This window comes from Vicia villosa, unplaced genomic scaffold (assembly GCF_029867415.1).
Source record: "Vicia villosa cultivar HV-30 ecotype Madison, WI unplaced genomic scaffold, Vvil1.0 ctg.000977F_1_1, whole genome shotgun sequence".
Lineage (NCBI taxonomy): Eukaryota > Viridiplantae > Streptophyta > Magnoliopsida > Fabales > Fabaceae > Vicia > Vicia villosa.
In genome coordinates this window covers 555,126-580,949 of record NW_026705441.1, presented here as the reverse complement: position 1 = coordinate 580,949, position 25,824 = coordinate 555,126, and the positions used below count along the sequence as shown (strand labels likewise).

The window sequence follows — 25,824 nt, the reverse complement described above, 5'->3', positions numbered from 1 at the left end:
TCTTTATAAATTTAGACTATTAATATGGTTATGTTACCAAACAAAAGGGCTCAGGCTCAAAGGAGTTTAACAATAAAAAATATTCTTTACAGGGTGGCTTGAAAAGGATCAAAGTTTCAACAAATAAGTGTCCCAATATGTATAACTAATATGATCAATAGACCATTCAGAAAAATCACAAGTTCTAGAAAATAAGCAATTGCATGAATACTCTTAATAGCAACAAATAAAGTAAACAATGAAATTTCTTTTATCTAGTATATTATTCATTTTGCTTTTATGGTATCATTGCCTTTAAATAAAGGCTTAATTACACTTTTAGTCCTCGTGTTTTAACCAACTCACGAAAATGGTCCTGCCTCTTTGAAATCCACGATTTTGGTCCTAACCTCCACTCCCCCCACCCAAAACGCTGATGTGTCATTAAAAAAGCTTATGTGGCATGGCTGACCTGGTTAATTACAATATAAATCACTTTTTATTATTTGTAAAAATTCTGAAATTTATTTTAATTGAATTAATGCTCAAATCCCTAATTCACCTTGCCCTAAATCAATTTCACGCCCTTGTTCCAATTCAGATTCGTTTTCCTTGTTTCCATCAACTATTTCGATTCACTCCAATCTCTTCATTTCTCCAACATCTTCGTCTTCAATCGTTTGTCCTTAATCATCAGTGTCACAAGCTAGTTACATGTCGACCTCTAGCTGTGCGTCACGAAGAAGAGAAGTACGTTGCTTCTGTGACCTTGACTCACCTCTCACTACTTCATGGACGACTGGGAATCCTGGGAGGAGGTTTAATGGGTGTGGGTTATTCAAGGTAAGTGAAGTTCTCTTTCTCTTTGAATCTGTTTCAATGTAGATGAAGTTCTCTTCTCTTTCTGTTTGAATGGGTCTGGGAAGATTTATTGTTTGTCAATGCAGTTGCGGGGAAGAAAGGGATGTGATTTCTTTAGTTGGTATGATGTTGAAATGTCCGTTCGTGCAAAGGAGGTTATTTTGTCGCTAATGAAGAAAATTGATGAACATAAGCAGAAGGACAATGCAAAGTTGAAACAAGATGAGGATTTGAGGAAGAAACTAAAGTTTTGGCAAGGAATGTTTGTTGCATCTGTTGTGGTCATAATAGGATTGTTTTGTTTTGTCAACTTCAAGAATTGAAGAATGTGATGAAATTAGTTGTTATGTTTAGGAGGTTATTTTGTCTTCTTTGTTAGGTATTATGTAAGAATGTCTGCCTTGTTGTTCTAAACTTGATATGTTATGGTTTACTGAATATTGTTTGAATGAAAATTATTGTATTGAAAAAGTGTGTACTTAATTGTGCTGCCATCATAGTGTGTGCTACCATCATAGTGTGTACTTAATTGTGTAAACATATAGCTGCACATATAAAACATCACATATCAAAGAGATTGTCATTACATATAGCTGCACCAATTGTTAAAGCAGTGAGTACATAATCAAGATAGCCATTACATATCCAACATAAGCATTACATATCCAAAAAAAGACAGTACATAACCAAGATGATTGTGGAGCATATCATACAACACAACAAAGTTAACAAAATGTTGCTACCACACAAAACAGAACAAAAATTAACTTAAGCCTAATCTACTGCTGAGATGGTTGTGTTTGTGGAGCCTGTGACCCTTGAGGAATAACTTCAGCATCATTTGCTTTCTGCTTCTTATTAGGCTGCTTGTTTCCTCCCTTTGGAATCTGCCTGTCAGCAGCACTTTTGCCTTTACATGTCCTACTATTATGCCCATACTTTCCACAATGTGTGCATTTTACAGTCTTCAACTGCCTTGGTAGCACACCAGAATTTTTTGGCTCATCATTGCTCTTGTTCCTCAGCTTCTTGGGTCTTCCTGGTGCCCGTCTCATGACTGGTGGATGGATGTGTTCAGTATTTGTGACTGGCCACAATCTTGGTCCATTTGATGGCAGCACAATATGAGCATAAGTTGCAAGGCACTGTGATTTTCTGCAATTAACCAATAATAAATAGCACAATAAATATCACAGCACAGCCATTGTATCATATATAAAATGAGACATAAATGCAATGAGACATGTTATACCAAAACAGTTACATACCTATAGTAAGATGAGACATAGTTTTCAACAACCAAGCCATTGTACCATATGCACACAATAGCATGTGCACAAGGTATACCTGATAGGTCCCATTTACGACAAGCACAAGTCTTTTCTGCCAGGTTCACAACATATGTGTCAGATTCATTACACACACTGAACTTAGTCATTTCCACATCACCATGCCAAGTTGCCTTCCACCCTCCAGCAGCTCTCTTGTTTTTCTCAATTATTGACTGAATCTTGGGACATATATCACCATTGATCCTTTCAAGCATTTGCCTTTGCTTCACAATCCTCACAGTTATGTAATGTTTGACACCCTCAAGCAAAGTGATGATTGGTTTGTCCCTTATGTTGAGTATTGCCCTATTGAAAGCTTCACACATGTTATTGACCTGCAAATCACATGTTGTGTTAGTGCTAAATGCTGATCTAGACCACTGTGCAGGTTGGACCTTGGAAATTTCATTGTATGCAGCTTCATTTATATCCTTCATTTTCTGCATTGCAGAGTTCCAATCTGGCACAGTAGTAGCTCTAGCAGCTTTCCATAATAGTTCCTTCATGTGAGCTCCTGGGAATCTCTTCTTCCAGTTTCCATACAGATGTTTGACACACAACATGTGTTCAACATTCTCTCCAAGTCCTTTAATCACCTCCACAAGTCCCTGTCACATTATAGAATATCATGATTTACATACTTATAGAAATCACTATTATACAAATCAATAATAAACATAATTAAATGCATACCTTTTGCTGGTCAGAAATAAATGCATACTGTTTAGGTATAATTTGGTTAAGATCTTCTAATAGAAGGTCAACAAACCACTACCAAGAATCCCTTGTTTCAGCTTCAACCACAGCATATGCAATAGGCATTATCTGGTTGTTTCCATCCTTGCCTATAGCTGATATAAGCTGACCACCATGTTCACCTTTCAAGAAGCAAGCATCTAATCCAATTAATGGTCTACATGTGCTGGCAAATGCAGCCTTGCAAGCTTCCAAGCAAATGTAAATCCTCTCAAAAACAGGTCCTATTTCAGACTGTCCACATTTGATAATCACTGTGCTATTAGGATTTGACCTTCTAATCTCTTCAGCATAATTCCTCAAGTGTGCATACTGCTCACTAGCAGCACCCTCTATCAGCTCCAAAGCTCTCTTCTTTGCCCTATATGCCTGAAAATGATTGAGTTTAACATTCCACCTTATAAATGCTTCTTCTGCCAATCCACTTGGTTTGATGTGGGGAGTATGTCTAATCAATGGAATAAACTTCCTTGCAAGCCATCTAGTTTTAGCCTGTTTATTGCCAGCAGACCTAACACACTCATGTTTAGGTTTCAAACTTGTCACTTGCCAATACTGACTTCCACTTCTTTTAGCAACTAACATATGAAATGGGCAACCTAATTGACATTTTACCACAACCCTAATTGCATCATTTTTCTTTAACCATAGGTTAGTCCTTGTTTCCATAGCACAGTCCTTCACAGCATCTATGATGACTTCCTTTGAGACAAACTGCATACCCAACTCAAACCTAACTGGATCACCATTATCAGACACCTTGAAAGTTGGAAATTTCCTTTTGTGAACAACTTCATCATCACTTTCCACTGGAGTATGCAAATCACTCTCATCTTGGTCTGACTCTTCATATATAGCAGATTGTGGTTCATTTAGATTACCACCCTCCTGATTATTGTCAGCAAATGTCTCATTAGGTAATTCATGTGTCCAATCCCATTCTCCTCCTTCAATAGGAATATCTAAGTCACTTTCACTTTCAACATCACTTGGAACATAATCCCCATCTTCTTCACTATCAGAATTCGTATTAACTTCTTCATCAACATTTACTCCATTAGGAACTTCCATATTGACATCTTCAGCATCATTATTATCCAAAGGAACTTCATCATTAATAGGATCTTCAGTACTGACACCACCATCCACATGAACTTCAATGTTGAAACCACCATCTAGGGGAACTTCAGTGTTGACACCACCATCCACAGGAACTTCAGTGTTAACACTACCATCCACAGGAACTTCTGTGTTAACACTACCATCCACAGGAACTTCATTGTTAACACTACCATCCACAGGAACTTCATTGTTGACACTACCATCCACAGGAACTTCATTGTTGACTCCATTAGGAACTTCTTTCTCAGCATTACTAACATCTTCATCTAAAAGGGCTTCATTAAAGACATCATCATCCTCAGGGCCTTCATCACCAAACTCAACTACTTCTGGTATATCCACCTCATGTTCAACAAAGACATCTACTAAGCTATGACCTTTTGAATCTTCAATAAGCTGCAACAAGTCACCATCTGAGTTTAATGGCTTGAGTCCACGCTGAAATGATAGTTTTGGATGCTGGTACCACAAACACTTAAACTGCGCAAACCCAAGCTTAAGGACCAGGCTTTTAATGTCCTTATAGTTCACAAAATCAACATCAACACTAAAATCCATCTCATAAACTAAACCCTCCACGTAACATTTGACAGGAAAACTAACAAATCTACCCCTATGGTTAATACGTAGCCTCAACCTTTGTATTTCACTTGGCCTGTGAATATCAACACAACAGAATAACCATCCATACGAAATACAAAATAGAAATAGAAACCCTAACTAGTGTGCTACCTTCTTAAAACCCTAATAGAAACAGTAAGCATGAATAGAAATAGAAACCCTAGTCGTAATACATACCTGAATGTAAATTTCGGGTTATTCACACCGTTGCTTGCCATGTTCTTCAATTGTTCCTCGTTCAAAGCTTTTGCAGTGAAGAAGACGATGTTCTGTGTTCTTGGTTGGAGGTAAGAGAATGAAAATAAGAAGTGCAATGGAATGGTTTAATTTTTAGTGGTTACTGAGCATTAATTCAATTAAAATAAATTTCAGAATTTTTACAAATAATAAAAAGTGATTTATATTGTAATTAACCAGGTCAGCCATGCCACATAAGCTTTTTTAATGACACATCAGCGTTTTGGGAGGGGGAAGTGGAGGTTAGGACCAAAATCGTGGATTTCAAAGAGGCAGGACCATTTTCGTGAGTTGGTTAAAACACGAGGACCAAAAGTGTAATTAAGCCTTAAATAAAATAGCAAAGCACTTCATTAACTTCAAGCAAACATTACAAATTATCAAAAAGAAAGAGAAACAAAACGAAAAATTAAACCACCCAAATTTGTGGGTTGCCTCCCATACTGCATTTTTTGGTCATTAGCTTAGTTGTTTGAACATATAATCAGGTGCTTCCTTAAAACTTATATTACTGTATAATTAGTTTTAAATAAAGCTTGATCTTATACATGCAATTAGTCAAATTTCTCCTCTTTACATCAAATATGTTTCATCCATGTGTTTCATTATTCTTTTTCAACACTCTCCTAAGCTTCTCTTTTTCCAAACTAGATAAAAAAAACCACTAATGAGATCAAATGGAATCAGTTGTTTTCCCAAGAAAACTATTTTAAATATGGAGGAAGCGCTTTTACTTCAGCACATTAGAATTTTGAGTATCAACAGTCGAAGGACTCAGATTAAGATGATGCCGATCAAACACATTACATAAGACTTATTGGATCATTAAGATACCTTTGTCACATAAGGTCTAATGTAGCACATATTATAGGTATGGTGAGTAGATTCATGCAAAAGTCAAATGTATCACACCTTGTAACAACGAAGTAGATATTGACGCATGTCAAAGGAACTCTCCACTATGGTATTTTATTTCCTACAACAAATGAAAGAAAATAACACAAGCTAGTGGATTACACCGAGTAAATTTGGTGTTGTGATGTTGAGGATAGAAAATCCAAAATTGGTTTTGTGTTTATGCTAGGTGGTGCACTAGTTGCTTGGAGCTCAAAAAAAGAACCACTAGTAACACTAATATCATGTGAGGTTGACTATATACTTGCGCATGTCAAGTAACATGGATGATGAATTTGGTCGAAGAAATTACAGGGAAGATTTGTGGAGAAATGAATTAGGTGGTGTGTTGATCATGTAATTCTTTGTGTTGAAGCAGTATTCGATAGAGTGTGTATTAATTGTATTCAACAGAGAGTCGAATGCACCAAATAGTTGCCAAAGTTTGTAGTTGTCAAAGGAGTGTATTTTGACAGAGTTGGACTTAACTGTCGTTTTGTGTATTAGTTGAGTTAGTTAGTTAGTTAGTTAGAGTTTGCTTGGTGAACAAGAAAACTGAGCTATAAATAAGGAGGTACCTATCACTGTGAACATAAAAAGAAATTAAGAAATTGACATTTTGCTTTTTCAAATAGAAAGCAGAAAGTTTTTCGGCAAATTACACAAGTCTTTCTTCTTCCCTTCTCCTTTCTAAAAACTCTAATTTCTCGTTTTCCCTTTTCTTCTCAAATCTTTGTGTAGCAGAATCATCTTGCAACCAAGATGTGGTTGATTCACTCAACAGAAGAGTAAAGAATAAGAGGAGTAATCAATCAAAAAGATTGATTCTTGTTCATCAAGATCAATTCGGATTATCTCCAAGATTGGGGTTAATTCCTACAAGAATAAGTTATTAGAAGAGTAAATATGAAGTTCAAATAAACCATTTAAAATAAATTATTATCTTGATCCTCGTATAAATTAATATGAATCATAAGTTTGAAATATTATTCATTTGCAAAATTTATAAAACCAATTATCATTTGCTAATACTTCAATCAAAGTAGATTCTCCTGTTGGACAATCTAATATTGCAAATGAGTTAGAACCGAGCATGAAACGTGATAAGCAAGTTGATCCTAATATTAAAAGTCCCCTATATAAAAAAGGAGATAAAATTAAAGATGATTCAAGTGAGGATATGAAAACTCTAAGAGTACTTTGACATAATTTATTTTTGAGTTTCAGAAGAATTAACCAGGTATCTAAAATTTATGAAAATAAAGAGGTTTCAATAAATTATTTTATGAATAAAATGTGATGGAAGCAAAATAAAATCAATATTGACAATGTCTTTTTATACTCCCTCCGTCCCAAAATATAAGAGAAAAAACAAAAAACACACTTATTAAGAAAAATATAAACATAATTATTTAATTTGTGGGTTTAATGAAATAAAGTGCTTAGAAAGATGTAAAAATAAATCTGATTGGCTGTTGGATATAGAAAAGATTAGAGAGAATGTAAACCAAAAACAATTTGCATTTAATTTTATCTTAAAAATATGAAAGATGATATTTTTCTCTTATATTTTGGGACAAGAAAAATGTTTTTTTTATCTTATATTTTGAGACAGAGGGAGTATAATATAGCATTAAAGGTTATAAATAATAATGGAGATCATGAATCAAAATCTATTAAAGATTGTAGACAAAGTGATAATTGACCAAAATCAACATAATCAGTTGAAGAACAATTAAATCCATTTTACAAACGACTCATTTTGAGATAACAACTAACAACAATTAACACAACTAGGGAAATTAAGAGCTTTATTAATGTAATAATGGAGAATTACATATTTAGGATAGTAAATCCCTATGTTTTGACTAGAGCCCGACTCTAGGGGAGGGAATAGGCAAGGCCACCTAAAAGGTAAGTCTTTGTGTTTTCATAAGTTTTCGTAAATAAATAGTCTCACAAAATTTATGCTATTAGGTAAAATTAGAAAAGTCAATGCAAACAAATTTTAGTAAAATTGATCTTTTAGTTTTTTAGTCTATATAAACATTATTTAAATTACTTATTTACATATGTTCAAATGAAATACTATTTTAAGTAGGTTAGTAGGTCAATCAAACATTCGAAAAAGCCAGACTCAAATCTAAATTAAATCTATGATAGGTCACGGGTCAAACTTAGACTTTGATATTTTTAACAAAACATGCTCAAACTAACCAAAGCTTAACTCGGCCCAATCTATTCTCCCCTCTACTAACTTCCTATAGAAAAGCTAGAGCTCCCTGTTCATTTCTTACAAATCTACTAACAATAAATCCAGGGTGACCCTCTCACCTAACTTCCTAATCCTTATAGTGTGAAAATGATTAGTTGATCTCCTCACTCCAAGCCACGTCACTGACTACAAACTATAAATTGCTACTATTGGCCGTGTTGCCTCTTCTAGAATACACTTGTTATATCTTGGGCTCAGTTGATGATAGGGGTGCTCGCGGTGCGGTTTGGACGGTTTTGACGAAAAAAATCATCCGAACTGCAAGAGAAAAAATAGTGCGGTTTAGTTTGGTTCGGTTGGCTTTTAAAAAAAATCCGAACCAAACCAAACCAAACTAATGCGGTTTGGTTCGGTTCGGTTGGTTCGGTTTTTTACAAATATTTTATTAAGCCATACATACACATATAGATGATAACATAATTTTGTATTTATACATTCATACACTATCAAATAACAACAAAACTCGTCATATTTTGACAACAATTTTCCATTTAATATGTAAAAATTAAATTAGACAAAAGTGAAATATTAAACATAAAATAATAGCATAAAACAATATAAAAATTATTATAACGAAACAAAAAAATAGAAGAGACGAAAGATTAGTGAAAGTGAAAAAGAAAAAAAGTGTTGAGAGATTAGAGAAGAAGATATGCGATAAAAACGAAACTGAAATACGGAACATTTACATAAAAATGAGAAGGTGAAAAAGAAAGAATATAAGAGAGTAAAGATTATAGAAGAAGAGGGAAGATGTATGTGGCAAAGAAGGTGCGATAATGTTATTAGAGATTTTAGAAGATCGGGACTGAAATTATATGTGTAAGGATGAGAAAATTGTTCGTAATCATAATGCTAATGTATAATAAGTTTAAGTTTGGGTTGGACGTGAGTTAGTAAAATTTAGGTTGTAACATAGTGCGGTTTGATTCGGTTTGGTTCGGTTTATAAAATACAAACCGCAAATCGAACCGAACCGTGCGGTTTTGTAAAAACTGACCCAAACTAATTCGAACCAAATGCGGTTTTTTGCGGTTTCGGTTTGGTTTGGTTTAGTTTGCGGTTTTCTATTGGGTTGGTTTGGTTTTGATCACCCCTAGTTGATGATGTATAAATTGATCATGTGACTGAGAATTACTATCTCTTCAGTATCACTGCTTTTGATCCCATCAGTATCATTATGATTGTTATTGAGGGATACTTTGTACACTTCGTGTTAGCGCACCCAAATAAAAAATACTTCTCAATTCTAGAAGTGTTTTTCCGGACATATATTTTAGCATTTCGTGAGTTAGCCACTCTCATATTATCAAAAAAAATAATCTGAAAGTACATTTTAAAATTTTTTTTCCAAAAATATACTTCTGAAAAAAATCTGAAAGTACACCTCCATAAACTTATAAACCATCTTCATTGAGAAACTTTCATAGGAACAAACATATCTCCATATAAGGCATTTCAGCGTTTGAGCTCTACAAGAAACTTCACTGTCAGCAAAAAACCAAGGACACAATCCTGCTATAAGTCGTCCATGAAGTGTTTGATGCTGAAGAACGATTAAAATATGATTAAAATATGGATATCAGAAATTCAATTCACAGTATGTACAGGTAAAAAATAACTTAAAAATCCATAAAAGCAGTTAGTTTAGATAGATATCTAGCTAAAATAACTATGATAAAGAAGTTAGTTTGGAAGTAGAGTTGATCATTACTCCTTGCATGCATTCTGTGGCAATATTCGGCGACTGACTTTTGTCTTTGAAACCTCCAAACTCTGATCCTTCAATTCTGCGACCATCAAAGAGCTCCATTGGATGGATTGTTGCCATAAAACTGTTGTCATCAATCATCAACTTCAGCTTTAAACAAAGAAATGCAATTGGAAATTGTCGCCTTCTCACAAGAGGAAGCTCAATCATCAACTTCAGCTTTAATCACTTTCAGCAAACCTTCCTTGTAATCTTCAAATGTTTTGGGGAAAATTCTGACAGTGCCATCCTCAACAATCCAAATTTGACTCCTTTCATCATCATCACAGACCCGTGATATCAATCTAGAATCGTGACTAACAAGAATAACTCCACCTGTGAATTCATCCAGCGCATCGGCCAACGCATCAATACTTTGCATATCCAGATGATTTGTGGGTTCATCTAACAATAAAATGTGAGGTCTTGACATGGATATGGACGTGAAAACGACCCGAGATTTCTGCCCTCCTGATAGTTTGACAATGGGGGTAAGATGATTATGACTAGGTAGCCCAAATTTGCCAAGTTTTGCACGGACGGCCTCCTGCTTACTAAGCCCCTCCTGGTCTGGGTGGAGGCGAAGGAGGTACTGAACAGGTGTTTCGTCCATCGTCAGTAGGTCCACAAAATGTTGGGAGTATCTTCCTATTCTCAACTTCTGACTCCTTTGAACTTCACCTTCCTTTGGATTCAAATCACCGGCTAAAAGATTTAGCAGTGTAGATTTTCCAGCTCCGTTAGGCCCAACAAAGGCAACACGAGTCCCCATATCAATGCCAACATCAACATCTGAGAGTCTGAAATCCTCTCGGTTTGGATAGCTAAAGCTCACATTAATAACCTGCAGCAGTGGAGGTGTGAGCTCGGTAGGTTCGGGAAAGTGGAACGCCACGCTGTAGTCTCTCCACTTGTGCGGTACCTCTACTTGGGCCTCATCCTCATCACCCTTTCCCTTACTTTTGCTTTTCGACGCTTCCTTAGCAGCTGCAAACTTAGCTCGATCCTTCACCTTATCTTGTTGAGCCTTGTTTCCAGTCCTTCTAGCTGCTTTCATTTGCTTGTCATAAATCTCATACTTCTTATTCACCTCTCTACGACGCTGTTCATACCCACTCTCAAAAGCATCAAAATTTCCACGATAGAAATGAAGTTTCAAATCATGCAGGTGAATAATTTCTGAGCATACAGTATTGAGGAAATCCCTGTCGTGCGATACAACTACCAAAGTTTTCTTCCAACGACACAAGTACTCTTCCAACCATAGAACAGCCCTCAGGTCAAGATGATTAGTGGGTTCATCGAGCAATAATAAAGTGGGCTGAACGAAAAGTGCTCGAGCTAATGAAATTCTCATCCTCCACCCACCACTAAAGGATTTCGTAGGACGGCCCTGCATATCCTTTGTAAAACCCAAACCAGCTAAAATCTTTGACGCTTGAGGTTCAGCAGCATCAGACCCCATCAGTTGTAATTTCTCATACAGCTCTGCGAGCTTTTCTCCGACATCCTCACCCTCGTTACTATCATCATCTTTATCCACACCCTCTTTGCCAGAAGCAGCAGTCTGTAAATCTGAAGCTTCTTGTCGAACTTTAACAAGTTCTGCATTGGCTGAAACGACGGCTTCTAGCGCTGTTTTATCATCCCCAACCACCTCCTGCTCAACCAGAAGCACATCAATATTCTTAGGCACTGGTATCTTCCTCCAAGCAAGAAGCTTCAAAAGTGTTGACTTGCCCATTCCATTCGGTCCAACCAAACCATACCGCTTTCCATGAGATATCTTCACCGATGCATTTCTCAGAAGCTCTTTACCTCGAGCAGACACAGAAAAATTCTCTATTGTTATATCCTTAACATTAGCGTCAGCGTCATCATCTCCATCAAGCACCGAAGTCCGACTTCCAATGACAACAGTGAACGCATCACGATCATCCCTAAGAGCTTCTTTCCTTGCCTGCTCAGCCACATGGGCCGCTAAAATATCTTTCTTTTCGCGCTTTTTCAACTCTTTTTCAGCAATAGACAACTCAAGAGGCTTCACATCAGGCCTATGCTTTTGCTCTAACTCCTCTTCGGAATCATCATCGTCATCATCAGAGGTTGGAAGATCAATATCATCAATGTATGTAGAAGCTTTTGGAGCAGGTTTCGGCTTCGGCTTATTCGAAGAAGATGCCTTTTCAGGCATACTGGCCAACTTGGCAGAGACAGAAAATTTTTCCTTCTTAGAAACATCTTTGCTACTTGCTTTAGCCTCTGTCTTTTTCTTTCCCATTGAAGAAAACTGAAAAAAGTGACAATTTAAATCAAGAAAAAGTTATTATAAATCTAATACTTTAAATTAATATAAAGATATCATAAGATATATTTTATAATATTGTAACGAATATCATTGTATGATAGAGCCACGAGTGATCGCGTACACTTAAATTGATTTGATCATGTTTGGGTTTATTCTAGTTTCAAACAATTACCCTAATCCTTTAATAAATAACAAGAACTAACTCAGTTAATCGTTGATTTATATCAAACAAGTCTCTATCCGCAAAATAAAGTAAAAAATTAAGGGAAACCTGAAAGAGATTATGGCTGCCGGCAGTAAGTTGTTACAGTGTTTTCCGGGAACTTGATTCCGATAATTAGTGTTTTTAGGATTTTAATATGACGGGCCTCTTAAAAATGAACGTGGGTTGGGCTTTTTGATGAATTCTTCTATTTTTTCGATAATTAATCTCCAAATTATACCCACACTTAGTGTGATTTTATAATGGTGAATTCTTATCTACCCATCATAAAAAGTTGGGTAGAGTTATCCTTAGAGTAAAATGCATTGAAAACAACCAAAAAGTATGCTAATTAATAATAAATTAAATAGGATGAAATTAAATGTTACAATGAAATTGGTGGAATGTACACTACCCAACTTTTTATGATGGGTAGAGAAGTTGTCCCCTTTTATTATACTAGTAATTGAACCCGTCCATGTAATAAAAATGTAATATAAATTGATAAATATAAATAATAATTGATAAAATAAATTAGAATAAAATATGTTATTAGGAAGAAAATTAGATGAAAAACTTTTTTTTGTTAATATGTAAAAAAATAAGATTGGTATATGAAATATTAATAGACCAAACTTTTAAATTGAAGTATACTATAATTTTGCTTTTTTTTATGTTATAATATTAGGAAATTTAATAACCCATTTAAACCATGGTGGCAAATTTTGAATTGGAAGCTTATATAATGAGAGAACATTTTATTTTGGAACGTGGATGTTTTTTTGTTAGAAGTTATAAAAACAAAACCACACGTGAATTCTCTTTTTTGAAATAATTTTGAGAGTTTTATATTTTATAAAATTGATAATATTTTATTATAAAATTAATAATATATATTATGAAAAATAGCCAACAAATTACTTTGAAAGGTGGGTGTTTTTCAATTAGAAATTTTTCTTTTTAATAGGCAAGATTTCTATTAAAAGAGAAAAAGGCTTCTCAATCGAAACTACAAGTCGGAAAACCTCATCTCCCAAAACAAAGGGAAGGATGAGTATTCCAAGTGAAAAAATTACAACCCGGTCTTATCGAACAACAAGACGATAACCAAATCCACGATCTAAAAACTATAGCGGACATACATTCTATAAATGAAGGTTTAACTTGGTTAAAAGTGAACTCATTTCTAGTTAACCAAATAGTCTCTAACCAAAAAACTGCTGCAATTTTCCTATTTACCCTATTTTTGATCTTCTCAATAATGAGAAAAAGAGTCTTAAACTCCTCAAAAGAGATAACCCCAGGAACATCCAGCCAAGTGGTTACTCTATGCCAAACATTATCCGCAAACGTACAGGAACTAAATAGATGGTCTAGACTTTCTAAGGATGCTTGACAGAAAATACAGAACGGGTCAGCACTTACAAAATTGATATTGCGCTTAATAAGATTGTCCTTAGTTGCTATTCTGTTGAGCAGGAATCTCCAGCCAAAGAATTTCAATTTGGGCGGAGCTTCGACCTTCCAAAGCGACACCACAGCTCTTGCTGTATCCCCTTGACATGAAGAAGCCGTAGCAGTCCCTTCAAGGAGCATGTCATAACATGAATTTACTCTAAAAACACCATCCTCCGACAGCATCAAGTCATGAGTATTCTCCACATCACTACATAAATTATTCTCCTCTGACCAATCCTTAACCACTTCTGTCAACATCTGAAAGCATGGATCGATATCTTCCATACAAGCCTCCAAGTTCCAATTCCATTCTTGACCATTCCAACTAATCAAGTCTGCCACACTGCAATTCTGGTTTGTGGCAGCATCGAAAGCTTCCGGATAGACATCCTTTATGGCTTGGTTTCCCAACCACTTTGAATGCCAAAACGCTGTACCGCGACCATTATTCACTCTAGATGAAACCGCACCTGTAAAAAGACTATGACTAATCACATTAGAGGAGCCCTAATGGACCAAGTCACGCCACCACAACGAATCGTTATTGCTTAACACCGACTTGTTCCCTATTAGGACTTTTAAAGTTGTTTACCCATATTTCCCTCTTAGCAATCTACTCCAAACCGCATCCTCCTCGTTGATAATACGCCACTTCCATTTTTGCAGCAACGCCGTATTAAGGATCTTGATATCCTTAATACCGAGACCTCCTTTTTCTATAGGATTGCAAACAGATTTCCAGCTAACCAAATGGATGGAACGACTACCTTCACTTTTATGCCAAAGGAAATTACTTTGAATTTTCCGAATCTCGTTGATCACTTTGTCTGGGGCTCTATAGAAAGATAGAGAGAAAATAGGTATTGCATTCAGAACCGCATTTATCATCGTCACCCGTCCCGCCATATTCAAATGCTTGCCTCTCCAAGTAGCCAGTCTAGCTTTAATTTGATCAATTAAATCCTTCCATATTGAGACTTTTCGAGGACTATCTCCAACCTTAACACCGAGGTATTTAAACAATAACTGATCTCTATCGAAATTCAAGAAACTAGAACCTGCCTCCATAAGCCAATCACTAACATTAATACCATACAACTTTCCCTTTATAAAATTGATCTTCAAACCCGTCATTAGTTCAAACCCCCTGAGTATCGCCTTCATCGTCTAGAAATTATCGCTATTACCATCTGCTACTAAGATTGTGCCGTCCGCAAATTGCACTAAATTAACTTCTTCAACTCCATTACACTTGAAGCCTTGGTAAACTCCTATCTCCACTGCCTTTCTCATTAAGCCCGCTAAAGCCTCCATAACCAACACGAAAAGGAACGGTGAAACTGGACTCCCTGCCGAAGGCCCTTTTCCAACTTAAAATCCTTAGTGGTGCTTCCATTTATAATTATAGAAGGGTAACTTGTAAAGATGCAGCTTTCCATCCACTTAAGCCAATTATTTCCAAAACCCATTCTTATCAATATTAAACGCAAAAAGCCCCAGTTGACACAGTCGTAGGCTTTTTCGAAGTCGACCTTCAAAGCAATACACCCTCTGTTTTCTCTTTTCGCTATATCCAGAACTTCATTAATCAACAGCACACTATCCAACATATTTCTTCCTAGAACAAATGCTGATTGGTTTGGCGAGACAAGTTTTCCTATCACCCCTTTAATTTTGGCAGCAAGTATTTTAAATAAAATCTTATACAAACTACCAACTAAACAAATAGGTCTAAATTCATGCAGGTATTGAGGATTAGAAACCTTTGGAACCAGTGTTATAAAAGAAGATGTAACAACCTTTATTACTCTAGCATCCCTGTAAAAATCAGCCACAAACTTGTAAACATCCTCTTTGATAAATTCCCAGCAATTCTTGAAGAAGGCAAAAGAGAAATTGTTTGGCCCAGAAATTTTATTCCCGTCGCACGCCCACACTGCTTCCTTGATTTCATCCTCCGAGAACGGTCTATCCAACCATCTACTTTCCTCCTCACTTAATCTTTTGAATATTAAGTCCTCTGGTTCAGGTCTATTCCTATTATTATCACTAAAGAATTCCTCAAAGTGGCTTTTTACCTCTTCCTTCACTCCATCCACCCCCTCTACCAAGTCGTTACGCCCCCTTAACGCAGTTATCGAATTCCTCCTTCTCCTATTCTTCATAGAATTATGGAAAAAGCTAGAATTTTTGTCTCCATCTTTAAGCCACAACTGTCTTGATTTGAGTCTAAGCATACATTCCTTCATCTTCAATGAATTCCAAAACTCCTATGTTACTTTGTATCTATCTTCTACCAATTCCGATGTATCCTCACCTTGTTGATCTACAATCATCCTATCAAGCACATTCAAGTTGTCAACATTTTCGCACACTTGAAGATCTATCCAGCCAAAAACATCACAATTCCACTTCCTAATTTTGTGTTTCAGAATTTTCAACTTCTCATAGAGTACATAATCTCCTCTCCCTTCAACTCAAAGCTTTCCCCACTCCTCCTTCAAGAAAGGTATAAAAGAATCATTATTGAACCAAGCATTGTTGAATCGAAATGGCTTTGGCCCCCAATCAATCTTTCCCACATTGATCCATATGTGGCAATGGTCTGAAATATCCCTTTCTCCCACTCTTTGATCCATAATACTCCAATCTTCAATCATCCTATTAGAGACTAAGAACCTGTCAAGACGACTCATTGACAAACCATTCCCTTTGTTCCACGTGACCCTGCCTACGACTCATTGACAAGCACAATACGAAGGTGCTATGTTTACCCTATTCCCCAAATTCGCAATTTCTTTCAGATTTCTACGTTTAGACAAAGTTTTCTTAAGGTTAGAACATTCTTCATCAAAGGATATTGGGCCATTCTTCATCACTAGAAGGCCCACGTGATTTTGACTTTCTCCTGACCCCACCATCAGACCCATTTGAATTAAGACCATCGTACGTTTCCCCCACAACACTCCCCTCGAACGACTCCCCTTCACAACAATCAAGACAAATTTTCTCTTTGATCCTCCTTTTCACCAAAATAGGAGAAGTACCATAAGGTAAAACAGAAATAACCTTTTGGTTGCCTGACAAACCTTTCCACCTATTACGTGTTTCATCTTGCTTTTCCTCAGACCTAGGTTTCTCAGATTTGGACCTTTCTCCTTCAAAGCCCTCAGTTGTCCCAATCTCATTAATGAAAAGCACTTTATTGGTTTGGTCACCTCCCTCGAGACCTTCATCACTTTCCTCGCCGTCCTCCTTGCCAGAGCTAAGGTCGCCGGAGTAATCATTAGACTCTTCCTCTGTCTCCACCTTCTTTAGGTTGTGTGCATAATCCTGCTACTCAGACACATCTTCAACCACAAAAAATCTAAATAACAAACCATTAATCGAAACCGGGATGATTTCGTTGATGACCGCTATACATTTTGTTCTTATTCTGAGCCTAGCTACATCCATACTCAGCTTATTGAAGGTATTATCATCACAATTTATGAATGTTCCTAATGACGATGCTAATGTCTCAAAGAATCCATTGCACCATGCATGACATGGGATTCCTAAGCATTTAATCCAAGCCATTCTCTCCAAATCAACATCTTGAGGCTCCCATGGTATAATCTCTTTAAACCAAACTTTCCACCACACTTTTCTCTCCTCTATGAATCTTTCCGCCTCTCCTTCTATTAGGTCCTCTAAAACACACATGTTTGCTCCAAGAGCAGTGACCATAATAGAAAAAATACCTTCCTCATGAAAAGCTTTCTTAATGTTAAATGCCAGACCCGCTTCCTTAACAATCCCTACATATGTCTTCTCGTATTTCTTCAAAGTCTCTTCTTCTACCTTGAAGCTGAGATGACTCCGCGTACCTTCTTGGTTTCTATTTTCCATATTCGATCCGCCCTCCTTTTGTTCATCATTGCATCAGCGAAAGATAAGCCATTTATTCTTTCAGCCCCCCATCTCCTTTGCACATTACTGTCCACCTTAGTCCTTACCCTCATGTTGTTAACTATGTTTGAATTCACACCCTTTTCCCCTCCTTTTTCTTTCCTCTGAAATCTTGGTATATTAGCGAATAGTTTTCTGCCCTCCAGAAACACATTATCTAGTTTGGTAGCCAATAACCTGTCATCTTTGACATTAACAAACCTCACAAATCCATATCTCCTCCCTCTCTTATCCTTCTTATTTGGAATGTAGACTTCATCTATATCTCCCATCTTCTTAAACACCTCATACATGTCCTTAGCTTTCCACTTATCGTCAAATTCTATGAAAAAGAATGTTGACAATACTTCGGACTCGTTCCGGCCACCACCCACAGTTGCATCCCATTTAGTTCTGGAATTTCTTTTATACATCACCTTCTTCCAAACGTTATCAATCATGGTAAAAAATAAACAAACCTAAGGATACTGTAAACCTAGACACAAACACTGATTCACTCACAATAAAACCAAGGCCCCTAACCCTAGGGTTAGGAGTTTAAGCCGAAAATCTTACTGGAATAAATCTAGTTCAATTAGAAATTATTAAAAAATATATATAAAACCACACGTGAATTCTGTTTTTTTTGAATTTTTTTGCAATTTTCTATTTTATAAAAAGCGTTAATATTTTTTTGAATTTTTTAAATCATACGGCATAAATAATAATGTGACATCATTAGTTATATTTATTTATTAAAAATATTTGTATCTTTAAAATAGAAATCAGTATTTATTATTTTATGGAGAATGTGCTATTTTTTTGCTATTGAGAATGTGTTTTTTTGTTATTTTTTTATTAATAAGTAATTAGATGAAAACTTATTAAATAGTTCTATGAATTAAACAAATAATAAATAAATAGGTAAAAATAATTTATGGAGAATGTGTGCTATTTTGTTGGTATTTTATGAAGAATGTGGTTGCTTGTAAATTTTTTCTATTTTTTTATTAATAAATAATTAAAAAATAGTTTACGGAGAATGAGTGCTATTTTGTTGGTATTTTATGGAGAATGTGGTTGTTTGTAAATTTTTTCTATTTTTTATTAATAAATAATTAAAAAAAATTAAATATAATAAATTATAAATAAAAAATGAATAAAATGACAAAAGTATTTTTAGAATTAACAAACATAAATAACGTTAGAAAAGGAAAATAAAATGTAATGGTAATGGCAGACAAGTCATAAAATTATTAATTGAAAAGAAAATAAAATTTGAATATTCCTTAAATTAATACTTCAAATAAATAAGAGGTTTTCTGAGTTGCAGAGAAACTAACAAATCAATAAATCATACTCAAGCAAACTACAATATCGTAACATATTGCAGTGAGTAAACTTGGACACTTTACCCTTTCATGCAAAAACACGACAAGCTTATTTCATTTTGTTCATTCAGTATGACATTACTTTCTCTAATTAGACCATGTGCAAATATATATATATATATATATATATATATATATATATATATATATATATATATATATATATATATATATATATATATATATATATATATATATATATATATATATATATATATATATATATATATATATATATATATAAAGTGACACGTTCACGATATTCTTCAACTTCCAGATACTTCCTCTAAATGGTTCTTGTATAGAAGTGAGTGTTAGTTATTTCTTAGTTCCAACATATGATTCCTACATGAACCAAAAATTAAAAATAAAATGTTTGAGATGTTAAATGAATACTTGAAAGAACCACAATATTTAGTAATACCTTATTGAATTGAAAATTTTTTGTAGGAGTACTCTCTAGGCTTTCAACTGCATGGGATGTTTTTCTACAAAAAAAAAAATAGTGATTGGAATATATAAGTACTCCTCATCCTTGACTTCCAAGACAACACCATGAGACACATCATGCAATCTTATGGCTAAAATTCCAACACATGATGATAGAGTTAGAGTAGTTTGAATCTGTCCTCATTAATTATTCAACAAAAGTAGAAAAACTTCATGAGAAATAAACCCAATTAAAACAGTTAAAAATTAACACACTTGAAATATGCCTAATATCATATTCAGATATCCAACAATTTTCATTAAAATCACAACCACAACTTTATAGGAGCCACATTGTTAATTTATTTGAACAAAAAATATTACATATAAATATCTGTTGAAAATTTCAAGGCCACAATACACAATTTTTGTATTCAAACTCTTTAACATGCATGACCCACATAATCAACCACCTGGTCTACAATTTTTGCACTAACACCATTTTTTATTTCACACTTACAACAAAAAAGTTTAAAATAGCTTTAAGTCAGAATTGTGTTCTTACTTGTAATGGAGCTACAAAGTTATGCAATATTCTTGCCTCAATTTTCACCAGCTACAAAGTTATGGAATCTAGCACACAAGCATACACTGAATAAAATATCAGGTCTAGAAGCAGTCAGATAGAGAAGAGATCCTATCATACCTCTGTAGATCTTCTGATCTACCTTCTTGCTTATCTCATCCTTACCTAATACGCAAGTTGGATGCATTGGAGTTTTTGCTTCTTTGCTTTCAGAAAGATTAAACTTCTTCAGAAGTTTTTTGACATACTTAGTCGGATGAACATAGGTTCCTTCAGAGGTTTGATTGATCTGAATGCTTAGGAAATATTTGAGTTCTCCCATCATGCTCATCTCAAATTCTGCCTGCATAGACTTAGCAAACTCCTTTCCATGTGAAGCATTAGATGTTCCAAAAATAATATCATCTACATAAATTTGACAAATTAACATATCCTTTTTATAGGTTTTACAGAAGAGAGTTGTGTCTACTTTTCCTCTTGTGAAACCATTATCCAGAAGGAAAGAACTTAATCTTTCATACCAAGCTCTGGGAGCTTGCTTTAAACCGTATAATGATTTCTTTAGTTTGAAAACATGTTCTGGAGACTTAGAGTCTTCAAAACCAGGAGGTTGGTGAACATAAACTTCTTCATCTATATAACCATTTAAAAAGGCACTCTTAACATCCATCTGATACAGAGTGATTTTATTCTGAGTGGCAAAAGAAATTAATAATCTAATAGATTCTAACCTGGCCACTGGTGCAAAGGTTTCAGTATAGTCAATACCTTCTTGCTGACTATATCCCTAAGCAACCAGTCTGGCTTTGTTTCTGATGACTTCACCTTTCTCACTCAGCTTGTTTCTAAAGACCCATTTTGTTCCAATGATATTGAATCCTTTAGGTCTCGGAACCAAATCCCAAACATCATTTCTTGTAAACTGATTTAACCTTTCTTGCATAACAATTATCCAGTCAGCATCTTCAAGAGCTAATCAACAGAAGTTGGCTCAATCAAAGGCACTAAACCAAATTGACATTCTGCATTGTTCTTTAGGAATGCTCTTGTTTTGATGGGATCATCTTCCTTTCCAATAATAACATCTTTTGGATGAGCAGAATTGATTCTAGAAGATCTTCTGAGTGTTGGCTATTCAGATATTTTGAGATTCTCTAAAGACGCTGAACTTGATCTTCTGATACATCCTTTCCTTTGGGTTCTTCATGATCTGAGTTAGAGATGTCTATATCTGCAAAATTCTCAAACTGCTTTTTCTTTTCAATACCAAGCTTATCATCAAACCTGATATTGATTGATTCCTCAACTATCAGAGTTTCAGAATTGTATACTCTGTAGCCCTTAGAGCGTTCAGAATATCCAAGAAGGAAATACTTCTGAGCTTTGGAATCAAACTTGCTCAGATGATCTTTAGTATTCAGAATATAACAAACACATCCAAATGGATGGAAATATGAAATGTTGGGCTTTCTGTTCTTCCACAATTCATAAGGAGTCTTATTTAGAATAGGCCTTATGAAGATTCTATTCTGAATATAACAAGTTGTGTTAATTGCTTCTGCCAAAAAATGCTTAGCCATATTAGTCTCATTGATCATGGTTCTGGCCATTTCTCGTATAGTCCTATTCTTTCGTTCTACAAATCCATTTTGTTGTGGAGTTCTAGGACAAGAGAAATCATGGGCAATACCATTTTCTTTGAAATATATTTCAAAGAATCTGTTCTCGAGGTTGGTGAACATAAACTTCTTCATCTATATAACCATTTAAAAAGGCACTCTTAACATCCATCTGATACAGAGTGATTTTATTCTGAGTGGCAAAAGAAATTAATAATCTAATAGATTCTAACCTGGCCACTGGTGCAAAGGTTGTATAGTCAATACCTTCTCACTGACTATATCCCTAAGCAACCAGTCTGGCTTTGTTTCTGATGACTTCACCTTTCTCACTTAGCATATTTCTAAAGACCCATTTTGTTCCAATGATATTGAATCCTTTAGGTCTCGGAACCAAATCCCAAACATCATTCCTTGTAAACTGATTTAACCTTTCTTGCATACCAATTATCCAGTCAGCATCTTCAAGAGCTAATCAACAGAAGTTGGCTCAATCAAAGACACTAAACCAAATTGACATTCTGCATTGTTCTTTAGGAATGCTCTTGTTCTGATGGGATCATCTTTCTTTCCAATAATAACATCTTTTGGATGAGCAGAATTGATTCTAGAAGATCTTCTGAGTGTTGGCTATTCAGATATTTTGAGATTCTCTAAAGACGCTGAACTTGATCTTCTGATACATCCTTTCCTTTGGGTTCTTCATGATCTGAGTTAGAGATGTCTATATTTGCAAAATTCTCAAACTGCTTTTGCTTTTCAAAACCAAGCTTATCATCAAACCTGATATTGATTAATTCCTCAACTATCAGAGTTTCAAAATTGTATACTCTGTAGCCCTTAGAGCGTTCAGAATATCCAAGAAGGAAATACTTCTGAGCTTTGGAATCAAACTTGTTCAGATGATCTTTAGTATTCAGAATATAACAAACACATCCAAATGGATGGAAATATGAAATGTTGGGCTTTCTGTTCTTCCACAATTCATAAGGAGTCTTATTTAGAATAGGCCTTATGAAGATTCTATTCTGAATATAACAAGTTGTGTTAATTGCTTCTGCCCAAAAATGCTTAGCCATATTAGTCTCATTGATCATGGTTCTGGCCATTTCTCGTATAGTCCTATTCTTTCGTTCTACAAATCCATTTTGTTGTGGAGTTCTAGGACAAGAGAAATCATGGGCAATACCATTTTCTTTGAAATAAATTTCAAAGAATCTGTTCTCGAATTCACCACCATGATCACTTCTGGCTTTTATGATTTTACATTCCTTTTCAGATTAAATCTGATTACAGAAGTCAAAGAACACAAAATGAGACTCATCCTTGTGTTTTAAGAACTTTACCCAAGTCCATCTGCTATAGTAATCTACAATGACCAATCCATATTTCTTGCCTTTGATTGATGCTGTTTTGACTTGGCCAAAAATATCAATGTGCAGAAGTTCTAAAGGCCTAGCGGAAGAGACAACATTTTTAGATTTAAACGCAGGTTTTGAAAACTTCCCTTTCTGACATGCTTCACAAAGAGCATCTAATTTGTATTTCAGATTAGGGAGTCCTCTGACCAGATTGAGTTTGTTAATTTGAGAGATCTTTCTCAAACTAGCATGGCCCAATCTTCTATGCCAGACCCACTGCTCTTCGTTAACAGGCAGAAGGCAAGTAACCTGTTGGTTCTTAAGATTTGAAAGATCAATCTTATAAATGTTGTTCTTTCTCTTGCCTATAAATAGGATTGAGCCATCCTTCTGACTAATAGCTTTATAAGACTTTTGATTAAAGATTATGTCATAACCATTGTCACTTAATTGACTTATGGACAACAAGTTATGAGCTAATCCATCTACTAAAAGAACATTAGTTATAGAGGGAGAATTACCAATACATATGGTTCCTGAGCCTATGATTTTGCCCTTCTGATTCCCTCCAAACTTTACTTCTCCAGCAGATTTAAGTTCCAGACTTTGGAACATAGACCTTCTTCCCGTCATGTGACGTGAGCACCCAGAGTCCAAGTATCATGACATGTTTGTCTTTTTCATTGTGAAGGAGATATGCAGCAGGAATTATCTTATCCTTAGGTACCCACATTCTTTTGGGTCCTTTGGGGTTAGTCCTTCTCACGTTCTGATTGAACTGAGATTTTACATAAGATTTTCCAGAATGTGCAACAACATATTTCTTTGTGTGTGTGATATGGAAACTTTTAGAGTGAGATGTGTGTTTGATATCATGAGAATGACCATACTTGAACTGTTCATACAAAGGTTTGTATTTAATGATCATTTCATCAATAGGTTCAAGTTTATATGGGATTTCTCCCTCAAAGCCTATACCTATCCTTTTGTTTCCACTTACACCATAAATCATAGAGGCTACCTGACTTTCGCCTATACCTCTAGATAATAACTTTCTGAAGCTCAAGTCATATTCTTTCAGAATATTGTTAGTGCTTGGAATAGACTTATCTGAACTTGAAGATGTTTCAACATCTTTAGTTAATTTTAAAACTTTTTCTTTTAGTTCAGAGTTTTCTATTTCAAGTCTCTTAGTTTCAGATGCAAAAAACTTTTTGAGCTTTTTGTATTTGATACTAAGTTGACTCTTGACTTCCAGAAGTTCTGATAAGCTGGAAACTAAATCTTCTCTAGTGAGTTCAAAAAATACTTCATCAGAGTTTGAATCAGAAGTATATTCTTCTTCAGCATCAACTGTTGCATGAGTGCTATGTTGGCTTACTCATCTTCAGAGTCTGACTCTTGATCAGATGAATCAGAGTCATCCCATGTAGCCATCATGCCTTTCTTCTTTTCAAACTTCTTTCTGGGCTTTTCCCTCTGAAGCTTAGGACATTCATTCTTGTAGTGTCCAGGTTCTTTGCATTCATAGCACACTACCTTCTTCTTGCCAGATCTTCTTTGTTCAGAAGATTCTCCCTTTTCAGGTCTTTTGAAATTCTTGAATCTTCTCTGCTTGCTCTTCCAGAGTTGATTCACCCTTCTGGATAAAAGAGACAATTCATCATCTTCTTCTTCTGGCTCTGACTGGTCAGATTCTTCTTCTTCTACCTGAAAAGCGTTAACACAGTGTTTATTTTTAGATTTTAAAGCAATAGACTTACCTTTCTTTTGAGGCTCATTTGCATCTAGCTCAATCTCATGACTCCCCGGTGCACTTATTAGCTCCTAAAGAGATACTTCATTCAAGTTCTTTGCAATCTTGAATGCTGTAACCATTGGTCCCCATCTTCTGGGAAGACTTCTGATTATCTTCTTAACATGAACAACTTTTGTGTATCCCTTGTCAAAAACTCTTAATCCAGCAGTTAGAGTCTGGAATCTGGAGAACATTGCTTCAATGTTTTCATCATCTTCCATTCTGAAAGCTTCATACTTATGGATTAGAGCCAGAGCTTTTGTCTCCTTGACTTGTGCATTTCCTTCATGAGTCATCTTCAGAGATTCAAAGATGTCATGAGCAGTTTCTCTGTTTGTGATCTTTTCATACTCAGCATGAGAAATTTCATTTAACAATATAGTTCTTGATTTGTGATGATTCTTGAACTCTTTCTTTTAATCATCACTCATAGCTTGTCTAGAAATCTTGACTCCACGAGCATTCACCGGATGTGTGTAACCATCCAACACTAAGTCCCATAGATCACCATCTTAACATAGAAAATAACTTTCAAGTCTATCTTTCCAGTATTCAAGTTTTCACCATCAAAGACTGGTGGTCAATTGTAACCATTGAAGCTACTACTTCCATTGTTACCATTGTTGTTTTGCTTAGTAGGAGTTGGAGTAGATGGATCAACCATTTTGTGTTTTTCTCCCTGAATATTTTCTCTAACACGGTTAAGTGTTTGCACCTAGAACCGACGCTCTGATACCAATTGAAGGAGTGAAAACACTTAGAAAGGGGGGATTGAATAAGGGTTGTTTCCAAAAATGGTAGATAAAAATAAATCACACAGTTATTTTTATCCTGGTTCGTTGTTAACTAAACTACTCCAGTCCACCCCTGACAGAGTGATTTACCTCAACTGAGGATTTAATCCACTAATCAATCT

At 35.3% G+C, this 25,824-nt stretch overlaps 2 protein-coding genes across 2 annotated transcripts; one reads left to right on the top strand and one right to left on the bottom strand.

The window, feature by feature from the left end:
- The first annotated feature begins 693 nt into the window (after positions 1-693).
- LOC131632654 (uncharacterized) lies at positions 694-1,163 on the top strand. Its single transcript, XM_058903394.1, has 2 exons — positions 694-822; positions 927-1,163. Exons 1-2 carry the CDS (start codon positions 694-696, stop codon positions 1,161-1,163), a joined length of 366 nt encoding a protein of 121 aa, XP_058759377.1.
- Positions 1,164-9,406: 8,243 nt separating this feature from the next.
- LOC131632648 (ABC transporter F family member 4-like) lies at positions 9,407-12,498 on the bottom strand. The gene is made up of 2 exons (XM_058903390.1): positions 12,406-12,498; positions 9,407-12,116 (listed from the first exon to the last, which is right to left on the bottom strand). Exon 2 carries the CDS (start codon positions 12,105-12,107, stop codon positions 9,990-9,992), a length of 2,118 nt encoding a protein of 705 aa, XP_058759373.1. The 5' UTR covers positions 12,108-12,116; positions 12,406-12,498; the 3' UTR covers positions 9,407-9,989.
- Positions 12,499-25,824: the final 13,326 nt, after the last annotated feature.

Coding starts and splice junctions, on each gene's coding strand:
- LOC131632648 (XM_058903390.1), bottom strand. CDS start 12,107: ATGGGAAAGAAAAAGACAGAGGCTAAAGCAAGTAGCAAAGATGTTTCT.
- LOC131632654 (XM_058903394.1), top strand. CDS start 694: ATGTCGACCTCTAGCTGTGCGTCACGAAGAAGAGAAGTACGTTGCTTC. Junction 823..926: donor ATGGGTGTGGGTTATTCAAG/GTAAGTGAAGTT, acceptor TTGTCAATGCAG/TTGCGGGGAAGAAAGGGATG.